Source organism: Drosophila teissieri, chromosome 3R (genome assembly GCF_016746235.2).
Source record: "Drosophila teissieri strain GT53w chromosome 3R, Prin_Dtei_1.1, whole genome shotgun sequence".
Lineage (NCBI taxonomy): Eukaryota > Metazoa > Arthropoda > Insecta > Diptera > Drosophilidae > Drosophila > Drosophila teissieri.
Window position 1 is genome coordinate 27140427 of NC_053032.1, and position 11070 is coordinate 27151496.

General features: G+C 46.1%; 6 protein-coding genes across 7 annotated transcripts; 4 read left to right on the plus strand and 2 right to left on the minus strand.

The window, feature by feature from the left end:
* Nucleotides 1-901: 901 nt before the first annotated feature.
* Nucleotides 902-2423, plus strand: LOC122618834. The gene is made up of 2 exons (XM_043795421.1): nt 902-1097; nt 1156-2423. Exons 1-2 carry the CDS (start codon nt 1076-1078, stop codon nt 2292-2294), a joined length of 1161 nt encoding a protein of 386 aa, XP_043651356.1. The 5' UTR covers nt 902-1075; the 3' UTR covers nt 2295-2423.
* A 157-nt stretch (nt 2424-2580) lies between these two features.
* Nucleotides 2581-4922, plus strand: LOC122620422 (transcription factor Ouib). Its single transcript, XM_043797868.1, has 4 exons — nt 2581-2751; nt 2826-3343; nt 3530-3778; nt 3845-4922. The coding sequence occupies exons 1-4, from the start codon at nt 2632-2634 to the stop codon at nt 4077-4079; spliced, it is 1122 nt and encodes a 373-aa protein (XP_043653803.1). The 5' UTR covers nt 2581-2631; the 3' UTR covers nt 4080-4922.
* A 10-nt stretch (nt 4923-4932) lies between these two features.
* Nucleotides 4933-6228, plus strand: LOC122620423 (transcription factor Ouib). Its single transcript, XM_043797869.1, has 3 exons — nt 4933-5181; nt 5242-5684; nt 5744-6228. The coding sequence occupies exons 1-3, from the start codon at nt 4984-4986 to the stop codon at nt 6096-6098; spliced, it is 996 nt and encodes a 331-aa protein (XP_043653804.1). The 5' UTR covers nt 4933-4983; the 3' UTR covers nt 6099-6228.
* A 193-nt stretch (nt 6229-6421) lies between these two features.
* LOC122620564 (transcription factor Ouib) lies at nt 6422-7903 on the plus strand. Of its 2 annotated transcripts, XM_043798084.1 has the most exons (5): nt 6422-6605; nt 6663-7034; nt 7131-7210; nt 7273-7518; nt 7574-7903. In XM_043798084.1, exons 1-5 carry the CDS (start codon nt 6486-6488, stop codon nt 7857-7859), a joined length of 1104 nt encoding a protein of 367 aa, XP_043654019.1. In that variant the 5' UTR covers nt 6422-6485; the 3' UTR covers nt 7860-7903. The 2 variants fall into 2 exon arrangements, with proteins under 2 accessions (XP_043654019.1, XP_043654018.1); XM_043798083.1 differs by having other exon boundaries at nt 6663-7210; nt 7574-7902.
* LOC122620565 (transcription factor Ouib) lies at nt 7896-9254 on the minus strand. Its single transcript, XM_043798085.1, has 4 exons — nt 9065-9254; nt 8448-9004; nt 8150-8395; nt 7896-8092 (listed from the first exon to the last, which is right to left on the minus strand). Exons 1-4 carry the CDS (start codon nt 9182-9184, stop codon nt 7981-7983), a joined length of 1035 nt encoding a protein of 344 aa, XP_043654020.1. The 5' UTR covers nt 9185-9254; the 3' UTR covers nt 7896-7980.
* A 64-nt stretch (nt 9255-9318) lies between these two features.
* Nucleotides 9319-11070, minus strand: LOC122620906 (transcription factor Ouib). Its single transcript, XM_043798586.1, has 4 exons — nt 10841-11070; nt 10069-10772; nt 9766-10011; nt 9319-9635 (listed from the first exon to the last, which is right to left on the minus strand). The coding sequence occupies exons 1-4, from the start codon at nt 10979-10981 to the stop codon at nt 9470-9472; spliced, it is 1257 nt and encodes a 418-aa protein (XP_043654521.1). The 5' UTR covers nt 10982-11070; the 3' UTR covers nt 9319-9469.

The following is an 11070-nucleotide window of genomic DNA, read 5'->3' on the forward strand; positions in this document are numbered from 1 at the left end:
CGAAATCTAGTCAAAATCAGAATGAGAATCATGAACCAGATGGCCGAAAGGGCATTCAAATATTTCATTACCACTAAGAGAAGCGTTTAATATTTCATACCAATATTTAAAAGGAGGACAAAGCCACGCATCATGAAGCCCAGTTAAAAGTCTAGACCATGTGTGTACTTTAATGAAACTACTTTATATAAAACTAGCAAATAGCGTAAATAACATGTTCAAGACGGTACTAAAAACAATGCAAACCCAAGCGGGCAAACGTTTACAAAGAAAGCGAAAAACAAATTAGCTAAATCACATTAAACATTGATAGAGTGTTAAAAACTAGGCAAAAACCCTCCATTTTGCGAAACACTTCTTCTCCAGTTCTGCCTATTGGCAACTCAAAACAACCAATAAATCACGCTCAATTATCCCCGCCCGAACCGAGGAACCGAAAAACAGAGGATTGCAGCTCCTCCAATGCTAGTCACTAATGTCCACAAACATTGTCTAAGCACACCGAAGATTGTGTATAATTTGTAAGAACTTTGTGTGGTTTCATAGCAAAATAACGCACAAACCGATCACAAACACTCGCCACAGTCCACAAATCTCATGCTTTTAAAACGAAAGAAAAAAGAAGAAACAATTTTACTGAAACCAAACAGCTGGAAGCTGAAAGAAAACCAAAGCCACAATCCTATGTTGAATAATTTACCTGTATAATATTTATGTAATTTCGTTAAACGCAAAATGTTAACATACTTTTAAAGCGCGTGTAAAACGGATAGTTAATAAACAAAACAACAACAAAATTTAAAAGAACCTATACACTCGATGCAAATGAATATTAAAGATCGAAACAAAGAACCAACATCTGTTATTAGTAGGCCGTGGGTTCAGTTAGATCTTTTCGAGTATGATAGGTGTATTTTATTTCGTGCCTCCAAAATTTCAGATATTCAGCAACACACAGACAGGTCTCCCAAATTAGTAAACTCTATAAATTCAAAACCAGAACTGCTGCAGGCCAGTGGCAATTTCGAGGATCGGGCAAAGTTGATTTGTCAGCGGAAAGCGGAAAGTGATCGCCATGGATAGAAACCACAAGTCGGGTGAGTCAACCGAAAGTAGCATCCTTAAGTCGTTAAACCCATGTGTTTCCTTCTCCAGAAGAGACCTTTGGACGTTCCACGTCCAGTAGCAGTCGCCGCGTCATGTGGAAGCTCAACGAGGAGGAGGAAACCTTCGACTCCTTGGTCAACTATCGGCGCCTAACCTCGCGCAGCCTGAACAGAAGTCAGGCGGCCGATGTGCCCACCAAGAGACGCACGGCCTCAGAAAGTTGGCACCTGCCAGCGCAAGAGGTTGGAAAAAAGAACGCCAGCACCGGCGAAAGCGAATTGGCCAAAAAGTCAGTTAGCCTACGGGAAACGACCTGGAATGTTTATCAGTCATCGGCCACCTCGCTGCCGGAGCCCAAGGAGATTAGCTCCAAAGAGCAGGCGATCATCTACTGGCGGCGTCTTTTCGATGGAATCAACAAGCGTAAGCGTGGCGCAAAGAAAGTTGCAGCAACCGAGCCCGAGGATCCGACAGATATCGTGCTGACGACCAAGCCAAGCCTGGCATTGCGCTACAAGCCCTCCCACGAGTCGCTCAAGAACAAGCGGAGCAAGGACCTGGCTACCGAGCGCTGCCCAAGCACTTCCCAGGGATCAACATCTTGCAAACAGGTAGCGGACCTTAAGATGGAGTCGTTCAGCCTGCCGCCGCAGCAGATGTGTGTGGTGCGTGAGGTGGAGCCTCGGTTTGGCCAGCGTCGGCGCATGTCGTTGGCCAACGACACGGACTCATGCTACTCCGGCGAGCTGGAGGTACCCAAAAACAGTCCCGTCCAGCACCAGCACCAGGAGCCGGGACCCTATTCGCGCAGCGAACTGATCAGCGTCCATGTCTCGGCGCCCACAACTCGGCGGAGCACATCGCCAATAAGGCGCAGCACTGCGGCGAGCAAGGTGGCCGCCGGGACGAAGGGCGGATCATCACCAGCAGCACCAGGAGGCAACAAGTGCCCCAGTGTCAGCAGCGGGAGTGCAGGTACCAGCCAGCTGCCCAATTTCCGCCAGCGGCAGCATGAGCTCCATCGCTATCGCGTTAAGATCGAGCAACGGCGCCTTGATCTCCTAGAGCTCAAGATAGCCCGCGAACGCGAGGAGGCGCTGCACAACGAGGTGCTGTTCCACAAGGAGCTGCAGATCAAGGAGAATATGATGAAGGCGTACGAGGACAACGACTGCTCGAACGCCTAGGACTTTCTTTAATCCTACCTCTTATTCGGCCCTAAATTCATAAAGGTTTCTTACAGTTCGCAATGGCCCTGGCCTCAGTAGTTCAAAGCACTCAGTCAAATAAAACCGAAACTCATTTAGACATCCCAATCTATGTTTTTTATTAACTAATTGGCAAAGAAAAATCTCTCCAAAATGTTCCAAAAAATTCTTGTTGGAATCCCAGCACCTTGGCGCGTAATTTCGAATTGAATGTCCTTGTGCGTTTACAACACTGGCCGTGTGTGCGTTTCGCTGTGAATGGACATTAGCCCACAACCAACTCTTTTATTTTATTTGTTTAAACCAAAAACGTGAAATGTTAATAAATGTGTGCCGACTTTGCGGCAGGAGCCGGCTGTGCCCCAAAGCCGTGGTGCTTTTCAAGCCCGGCAGACAGGATGTTTTACGTCGCATCCAACTAATAACCGGAATTCGCGTGAGTTGAGGAATCAAAATGGATCGCGCAATTTACATATGTATGAGCACTTCCTTTTTTTTTTTATTATGCAGCTTCAGCAGATTCCCAATGCTCCGGATATGGTGTGCTTCTGCTGCCAGACCGATCTCCATTCGGCCATGATTTTCCGGAGGCAGTGCATCCTGCAGCAGAAGAAATGGGTGCCCTTACAGCAAGGGGATGAAGTGGGGGCCAACGAGGCGGAGAAGGTAGAACCCAATGATCCCTCACCTAAGAAGAAAACGAACCAGTGGCGGAGGGGGCGAGCCAGGGTGCCACTGGAAAAAGTGGATATTGTCGTAAAAAACGAGAATAAAGCTTCACCGGATGCACCAGTTGGTGATGACGAATTTGATCAGCCAGTGGAGATCTCCAATGAGCCGGAGGCCACGGATAGCGATGTTAAGCTGGAGGAAGTCGATCTTCCAGATGAGGATGGCTTGGAGTCGGATCACGATTTGCCCGATGTTCAAATCCACAAGTGCGCCACCTGTGGAGTTATTAAAAACAATAAGTCATCTCTGGACAGGCACCAGTTTGAACACTCCGGACTAAGGCCCTTTCCCTGCCAGTAAGTGCAACTCGACGATAATATACCCTTACCTATGTATATATGCATAGGTTGTTACCATCTTCTTTATTATCTAACTTCTTGGTATCTGGTCCACTATCATGAATCCGATCAGCAAACATTGTACATATGTACATATGTAAATTCATTTTCTCTGTATACACATAAAGAATCTGAATTTTTCAGGGAGTGCCCAAAGACCTTTTTGGCAGCGAGTGAGCTGCAGGCCCACAATCTCACCCACCACACCGTGGAGCCCCCGTTTGCCTGTCGCTACTGCGATCGTCGCTACTTCTCCGTGGTGGGCAGGAAGAAGCACGAGCGTGTCCACACCAACGAGCGGCCCTTTGTGTGCGAGCAGTGCGGCAAGGCGTTCACCAGGACCTGCATCCTGAAGGCCCACATGGCGTCCCACCAAGTTGAGAGGAAGTATAGGTACTTGATGAAATCAATCATTCTCTTTAAGAAACATTCTGTCATCATATGAATTTTCCTTTTCAGTTGCGATGTCTGCGATCGTTGGTTCAGCCTGAAGAAACACTTGGCCACCCACTATGTCTCCAATACCCACAAGCGGAATGCTGAAGCCATCACATCGTCGTCGGAATACATGTCCATGCTCAGTTATGAATCCGATGAAACCTGGTCCCAAGCCACCTCACTGACCCCACTGACCAGTTCCATTGACGAAGATCTGGTGCAGGTGCAGTTCGACATTTTGTGCCAGGAAGGTTAATTCAGCTACAGCTACCATATGATTTATCAAAATACCAAAAACAAGAAACAAATTTAGGTAAGAGCTAATCCACAAAGACTTAACAGCACATAAACCTCAAAAGACAATATCAAGTTTGGGTCTAAAAATATTGATCAAATTTGGAAATTCCTTAAAACCCTGCAACAGTAAGACAGCTTCGGAAAATATATAGCTTTTTATAGTTCGTAGTTTTTCAAATCACCTCTCAACGGCCATGTTATTTGCGACTTTTTGCTATTTTTTGCATAATTTACATGTGCATTGCAATTGGTCGATTGCTTCCTTGATATCACAAAAGTGCCTATATTGTCTTATAGAGACGTAAATATATATACGCACATACTTATTGGGCTGGAAAGGTATTTTTACTAGAAAATCTCAAAAAATAATATGCAATTATAAAAGGTAATCTCAAAAATTATATTGAAGTTTTTAAACTTTAAAAATCGTCTTCCAAAAATCGTAACTAACGAATTATTGATAAACACTAAATCGGTAGTTATCTAAGATATATTCAAACATCAGGTGTTAACCCAAAAGGTACAAAAACGAACAAACATTTTAAAATGAAAATATTTTCTGAATACATAGCGACACATTTTTACGTGGGCTATGCGGATTTACCAAAACATAAATATAGTGTTATTTGCTTTGTTTTTAAAAGTTGAACCTGCACATCCTTATCTTGCAGATGTTACTTATTTGAAGTGTAATACCCACAAGTTCACTTTATTGATTTCATTAACATTATTTACACCTATTATTAAGTTTTAACTTTGTAGGCAGTTTCTGTTTTATCAGACTGCTCCAGTTGTTAACAGATCAATACTTATTCAAATAAAGATTCGAACTTTACAAAACTCCCCCTCCATTGGTGCCTTGAATGCATAATTTATATCGTTTTCTTCCGAATGAAATCACCACACAGTTGTCTGTCTATCAGTCGAGTTTAGAGATCGAGATGCTGAACAAGGTCTGTAGAGTCTGCGGAAGGCAGAAGATTTGCGAGAAGAGCCTGAATCTCTTCGATTTGGCCAACCGAAAGTATCTAAAGCACTTGCACATGATAACCGGACTGCGGGTGAGTGGAAAGGTGGCTCAAATCTGTGAGATATAATATCAGTACCTATGGGTATGCCAGTTGTTGGAGCTGGAAGATGTTCCCGGATTCATGTGTGTTTGCTGTCAGTCGGAACTCAGATCGGCATTGGCTTTCCGGAAGCTTTGCATCAAGACCCAACGTAAATGGCTGGCCATCGAGGAGGAGGACTCTGCGTCGGATGAAGAAGATACCAAGGCCAAATCGCAGCTGGAATCGGAAAAATGCGTGTTGGTCGAAGAAACCTTTCAGGTACTGATTGAAGAGGAGTCCACGGACAACAGTTTGATTCGATATACGGAAGCGGAGCAGAGCGATGATGAAATAGATGTAAAGTGGGCACCTACCCGAAAAGTTCTCAAAGTATCAACCAAACTGGATGACAAAATTTACATATGCGAGCTCTGCGGGACCCATGCCACATCGAAATCCGTTTTCCAACGCCACATGAGGAAACACACAGGCGAACGACCCTTTGGCTGCAAGTAAGCCTCGCCCACAGTTTACAATTGTAGATTGGCATGCTAATTCCGTATCTTCTTAGGGATTGTAAAGCCAGGTTTCTCTCCTCTGGTGAACTACGTGCCCACCACCGTGTCCACACCGGTGAGCAACCGTTTGCCTGTCGCTTCTGCGAGAAGAGGTATGTCAGCTACATGGGCCGCCTGATCCACGAGAGGACTCACACCAACGATCGACCCTATGTCTGCGAAGAGTGTGGCAAGAAGTTTACCACAGCCTACGTCCTGAGGAACCACATGGTCATCCATACGGGCGAGCGGAATTTCCGGTGCGATCTCTGCGATCGCTCCTTCCAGAGAAACTCGCACCTTAAAACGCACTCCCGTTCCATGATGCACCTCCAAAAGGTGAAGAGTCAGAAGAGCAGTGCCAAGTGATCTTGAAGGATTAATTGGCTCAAGCTATTGAATGTTTCTAGACATAAAAAAGATATTTAGGTTCTAAGAAACACCGTCTTACGAATTTTAAGTGATATAGTAAATATCTTTACTACATCTAAATGAAATAAATGGGTAATACATTTAAGGATAACTACCTAATTTTGTAGGGCACAGATTAAAATAAATTTGTTTTATTGTATAACCAGTTTGATTTAAATTAGTAGCAGCCGTTACTATTTAGTGGTCTTATTAGACACCAGTGCTGCATAACGTTTCAGGTGGGAAACGGAGTGCACTGCTTCGTGGCAAATGGCAAATCAGTTTTGGGTGGCTGTCTTGTTTACAATTAGAAATTAACCAATTAGTTTCGAGTAACCTGGTAAAATGCTGCAAAATGTGTGCCGCGTGTGCGCCAGCAGCACGGACAACTCGAAGTCCCTGAAACTATTTAACAATGGTGCACGGAAAGTGCTGCAACAAATCAATTTGCTCACCGGTGTTCTGGTAAGCCAACGAAATAAAATAATTTCTTCAATTAAATTGTTATATCTTATATGGCAGCTGCAATGTGAACCCGATTTGCCCGACTGGATGTGTGAAACCTGCCAGGCGGATCTGAATAGCGCCATATCCTTTCGCGATCGCTGCCTGAGCAGCCAAAAGATTTTCGAGGAGTCGCTGGTCAGGAGCGGAGATGCCACATCCCGCTCCTCAGTTCGTCGCAGTGCTCGCTCCCAAAGGCAGCGGCATGAAGACGCCGCTCCAAAGACGCCAGCCAGTCCGCTGGAGGTAATGATTAAGCTGGAGAGTTTGAGCAATGGCGACGAGGAGGACGACGGCATCGATCATCTGGACTCATGCAACGAAGCGGACATGGAGCTGGCCATTAAAGCGATGTCCAGCTCTTCCGAGAATGATGGACCCACGTCACCGGTAAGGTTGAAAAGAACGCGACGTCGGGGACTTAAGAAGGGCGGGAAAAGTGAAAATCGCCCCAAGGTTACGCTTCCCGTGTTCTTTTGCGATCAGTGCGGCAACAACATTACGGGAAAGTCCTCCTTCGACCGTCACCTGCGCAAACACAGTGGGATTAGACCCTTTCAGTGCGAGTAAGCAAGCATTTAGCTATATACAATTGTTTGATCTGATGATTAACTGTGTAACTTTGCAGACTCTGCCCCGCCCGCTTCCTCTCATCCGGCGAGCTGAAAGGACACCAAGTGATGCATACTGGAGATCGCAAGTTCCAGTGTCGGTACTGTGACCGCACCTACGTCAACTACAGTGGCCGCCTGCGTCACGAGCGGACCCACACAAATGATCGACCCTTCATTTGTGCGCAGTGTGGCAAGAGCTTTACCAATTCGTACATACTCAAGAACCACATGCTCATCCATACGGGCGAGCGCTTGTTCAGGCTAGTAAACTATCATTTTGTTTATGTCAACGATCACTTAGCGTATGCCTTGCAGATGTGAGCTGTGCCATCGATCCTTTGCGCGACCCACCCACTTGAAGACTCATTTCCGCTCCAATACTCACAAGCACAACGTGGAGAAATCGAAGGCAGACGCGGGTGTAGTTCAGCTGTCACCAACCCAGTCAGCGGATCAGGTTAAATTCGTGACGGAAAAGGAGGCAGAACCGGTGGCGGATGCCTTTACGATAGAAGTGCCTTTGCCCGCGGAGCAGGAGCAAGATGAGTCTTTGGGCCTGGCAGCTCTGGAAACATCCACTCTGATGTACAGTACAAATTAGAGCTTAATGAGTTCACCTCAAACTTTTAACGCCAAATATAGTTCACATTTTGTTTATTCCCTACGACTTTTCTGTAAAAATAGTTACTTGTTGTATGCAACAGTTCTAAACTATGAGCTTCTTAAGTGCAATCGATTGTGCCCGCTTTTTGCATGTTTCGTCTGTGAGCATTTGAACGATAATGGGTAGTGAGGTGTGTATCGCGACTGAATGACTTATCGCACAGGTCGCACCTGCAAAAGGAGAAACTTATTAGATATGTTTAGGTAATGTTTTGATTTGCCGCTTACTTAAAAGCCTTTTCGCCGGTATGCACGAGCATGTGGTTCTTAAGAATATACGATGTTGTGAAGGCATTGTTGCACTCCTTGCACACAAAGGGCCGTTCGTTCGTGTGAGTCCGCTCGTGCTTCAATCGAGTGCTGTAGTCCGAGAAACTGCGGGAACAGTGTCTGCACTTAAAGGGTTTCTCACCGGTGTGCCTGCGAACGTGGCGCTTTAGTTCCGCCGGCGTGCAGAAGCGATCCTCACAGAATCTTAAATGAAGGGTATTAGTTAGGATCAACTTAAAGTAGAATAGCCACTTACTCGCATCCAAACTCCTTGACGCCGCGATGTCGCTTACAGTGCAGTATAAATGCAATGCGTCCTTTTATGTGATTTCCGCACTCCTCGCAAACGTAGATGCCATTGGAGTCGCAGGGTTTCCGACGTTTTCTTCTTTTCTTGGGATTCTCTGAGCCTGATTTGAGGTCCTGATTTTCATCTACTTCTGGATCGCTTTCGTAAATGAGGTAATCCACTTCACTGTAACCAATATCGTCATAATTTTTGGGCTCGTCCTCGTTGATTTCAGAATCACTAAGAATGTCTTCCAATTTAAAACCGGAGCTTTGCATGGGTTCTTCATTGAGATCGTCCAACCTCTCGATTTCTATGCTAATTTGTGACGCTTCCAAGTGCTCCTCCGGCTCAAAGACGCTTTTGGAAGATTCGTGGCAGATTTTAAGGAACTCTTCATCATCTAGGGAATGGAGCAGCTCCCTCTGGACTTCCAAGCAGCGTTCCCGAAAGGATATGGCTTGTTGTACACAAGTTTGGCAGGAGGCACATAATCGATTTGGCAACGTATTACAGTCCTTAAACTTTAAAAACAAAATATTTAGTAAGTTCAAGGTTCTGTTTACACATTACTATGCTCTCACCGCAGCCCCAGTTAGTAGTTTGATGTGTTCCAGCGTGGTTTGATTGCGTTTTTCAAAAATATTCAATGATCTTTCGGCATTTGTGCGCTTTCCACAAGTGCGACACACTTTCGCTTCCATTTTTTAGCCGCTAAAACAATTGAAATAGAATGCCTTCGAATTTATTGTAAACAATGCTACGTTCGTTTCAATCAGCTGTTTGGTTTTGCCATTCGCATGGAAGCGATTTCACGAACGAAATGAATGGTCTGTACTTGGGATTTGAAGCTTGGATTTATTATTCAAGATTAAGTTCTACATATTACAAATGGTTTTGTTTATTCTTTGCAGAAATGCTCCTTGGCTGTGCGCCATTGTCGTTCTAGCATCGCCTGTAATTGCTATGTATATATAAAGGGGCCAGATTTAGATGTGCAGGCTATCCTCCTCCTCCTCCTTGAGCTCCCTCTTCTGCTCCTGCTCAAGGACCTGTTTCATCTCGGCCTTCTCCAGGTGCCGCTTGTGTACGCCAGACCGGAAGTGGGTGCTCAGGTGGGTGGGCAGCATGAAGGACTTGTCGCACAGCTCGCACCTGGAAAGGAAGATTCAGCATTAGACCGGTTTTTAAACATATTAGTGACTGTACTAGTATCACGAGTTGATGGTAGTACACTAATAATATAATTTTATACACAATTTCGTAGCTGTGTGACTAAACTCACCTGTAGGCCCGCTCGCCGGAATGTATCAGCATATGGTTCTTAAGGATGTAGCCGGTGGTGAAGGCCTTGCCGCATGTGCCACAGACGTAGGGCCGCTCGTTGGTGTGGGTTCGCTCATGCTTTACACGGGTGGTGTAGTCGGTGAAGCAGCGCCCACAGTACTGACATGCAAACGGGCGCTCCCCGGTGTGCTTGCGCATGTGGCGTTTTAGCTCGGAAGTTGTGCAGAAGCGCGACTGACAGAGTCTGTGGATAAATCCATTTAGTCTCAATGCTTCAAATAAAGCGTAGAAATATACTCACTCGCAGCCAAATTGCTTGTCCCCACGGTGGCGACGACAGTGCAGTTCAAAGGCCATGCGTCCCTTGATGTGATTGCCGCACTGCTCGCAGATATAGACTCCTCCAGTGCCACGACGACGCGGATCATCCGAACGGACCTTCGGTTTCGGCGGCAGACTACACTTCTTGACCACAATGTTTTCATGCTCGTACTCATCATCCAGCACGTTGTCAAGAACGGCCACCTCATCATCCGAATCGTAGACGTACGCGTCGTTGACATCGCCCACAATTAGCTCGGTGTCTTCGTCCAGCTCCAACGTTTGCTGCTGCTCTTCGTCTTCGGCCATGATGGACTCATAGTCGGCCTCTTCAATCAAGGAGGCTGCGTCGTCCTCGCCGACGTGTCCCTCGGCCACCTCGTAATATGTATTATCATACTCCACCTTGGCATCGTCGATCTCTTCCTTAGGGTCCTCCATGACTATTTCCTGATAGGTGGCATAAACCTCGTCATCGTCGGGCGGCTTCACCGTCTGGACAATATCCTCGCCCATGACGGCCGCCCGGTAGAAGGCGGAGATGCCCTGGCGCTGCTCATCTGTCAATCCGATGAGTAGCTCCCGCTGGGCGGCGATGCAGCGCTCCCTCAGCTTAATGGCGGAGGCCAGTTCCATGCTGCAGCACTCACAGATCTGATCCGGCAGGCAACCGTAGTTCTCCAGCTAAGGAAAGCACCAATAAATTACGCTTTAAATACATAAATGCCATAAAGGTGCAGTGGAAAATTTACCCGAAGGCCTGTGAGCGCCTCAATGTTGTCGATCATCTTTGTGTTGCTCCGCTCGAATATCTTCGGCGATCGCTTGTTGCTTGCGTACTTTGCGCATACGCGGCAGGTGCTCTTTAGGTGTTTCAGCGCCGACTTCGACATTTTTTCATTCGCAATCCGAAATGAAATCGCTTTTAAGATAATTGTGAACACAAAAAATAAACGCGTCGCTTGTCAACTGCATTTGCCAT

Excerpts from the sequence above, each read along its gene's own strand:
- LOC122618834 (XM_043795421.1), top strand. The coding sequence starts at position 1,076 with ATGGATAGAAACCACAAGTCGG. Across the intron at positions 1,098-1,155 it reads GGATAGAAACCACAAGTCGG|AAGAGACCTTTGGACGTTCC; the intron begins GTGAGTCAACCG and ends TTCCTTCTCCAG.
- LOC122620422 (XM_043797868.1), top strand. The coding sequence starts at position 2,632 with ATGTTAATAAATGTGTGCCGACTTTGCGGCAGGAGCCGGCTGTGCCCC. Across the intron at positions 2,752-2,825 it reads AACTAATAACCGGAATTCGC|CTTCAGCAGATTCCCAATGC; the intron begins GTGAGTTGAGGA and ends TTTATTATGCAG. Across the intron at positions 3,344-3,529 it reads CTAAGGCCCTTTCCCTGCCA|GGAGTGCCCAAAGACCTTTT; the intron begins GTAAGTGCAACT and ends TGAATTTTTCAG.
- LOC122620423 (XM_043797869.1), top strand. The coding sequence starts at position 4,984 with ATGCATAATTTATATCGTTTTCTTCCGAATGAAATCACCACACAGTTG. Across the intron at positions 5,182-5,241 it reads ACATGATAACCGGACTGCGG|TTGTTGGAGCTGGAAGATGT; the intron begins GTGAGTGGAAAG and ends TGGGTATGCCAG. Across the intron at positions 5,685-5,743 it reads GAACGACCCTTTGGCTGCAA|GGATTGTAAAGCCAGGTTTC; the intron begins GTAAGCCTCGCC and ends GTATCTTCTTAG.
- LOC122620564 (XM_043798083.1), top strand. The coding sequence starts at position 6,486 with ATGCTGCAAAATGTGTGCCGCGTGTGCGCCAGCAGCACGGACAACTCG. Across the intron at positions 7,211-7,272 it reads ATTAGACCCTTTCAGTGCGA|ACTCTGCCCCGCCCGCTTCC; the intron begins GTAAGCAAGCAT and ends GTAACTTTGCAG. Across the intron at positions 7,519-7,573 it reads ACGGGCGAGCGCTTGTTCAG|ATGTGAGCTGTGCCATCGAT; the intron begins GCTAGTAAACTA and ends TATGCCTTGCAG.
- LOC122620565 (XM_043798085.1), bottom strand. The coding sequence starts at position 9,184 with ATGGAAGCGAAAGTGTGTCGCACTTGTGGAAAGCGCACAAATGCCGAA. Across the intron at positions 9,005-9,064 it reads AACTACTAACTGGGGCTGCG|TTTAAGGACTGTAATACGTT; the intron begins GTGAGAGCATAG and ends TTGTTTTTAAAG. Across the intron at positions 8,093-8,149 it reads ACCGGCGAAAAGGCTTTTAA|GTGCGACCTGTGCGATAAGT; the intron begins GTAAGCGGCAAA and ends CTCCTTTTGCAG.
- LOC122620906 (XM_043798586.1), bottom strand. The coding sequence starts at position 10,981 with ATGTCGAAGTCGGCGCTGAAACACCTAAAGAGCACCTGCCGCGTATGC. Across the intron at positions 10,012-10,068 it reads GACAAGCAATTTGGCTGCGA|ACTCTGTCAGTCGCGCTTCT; the intron begins GTGAGTATATTT and ends ATTTATCCACAG. Across the intron at positions 9,636-9,765 it reads TCCGGCGAGCGGGCCTACAG|GTGCGAGCTGTGCGACAAGT; the intron begins GTGAGTTTAGTC and ends CTTCCTTTCCAG.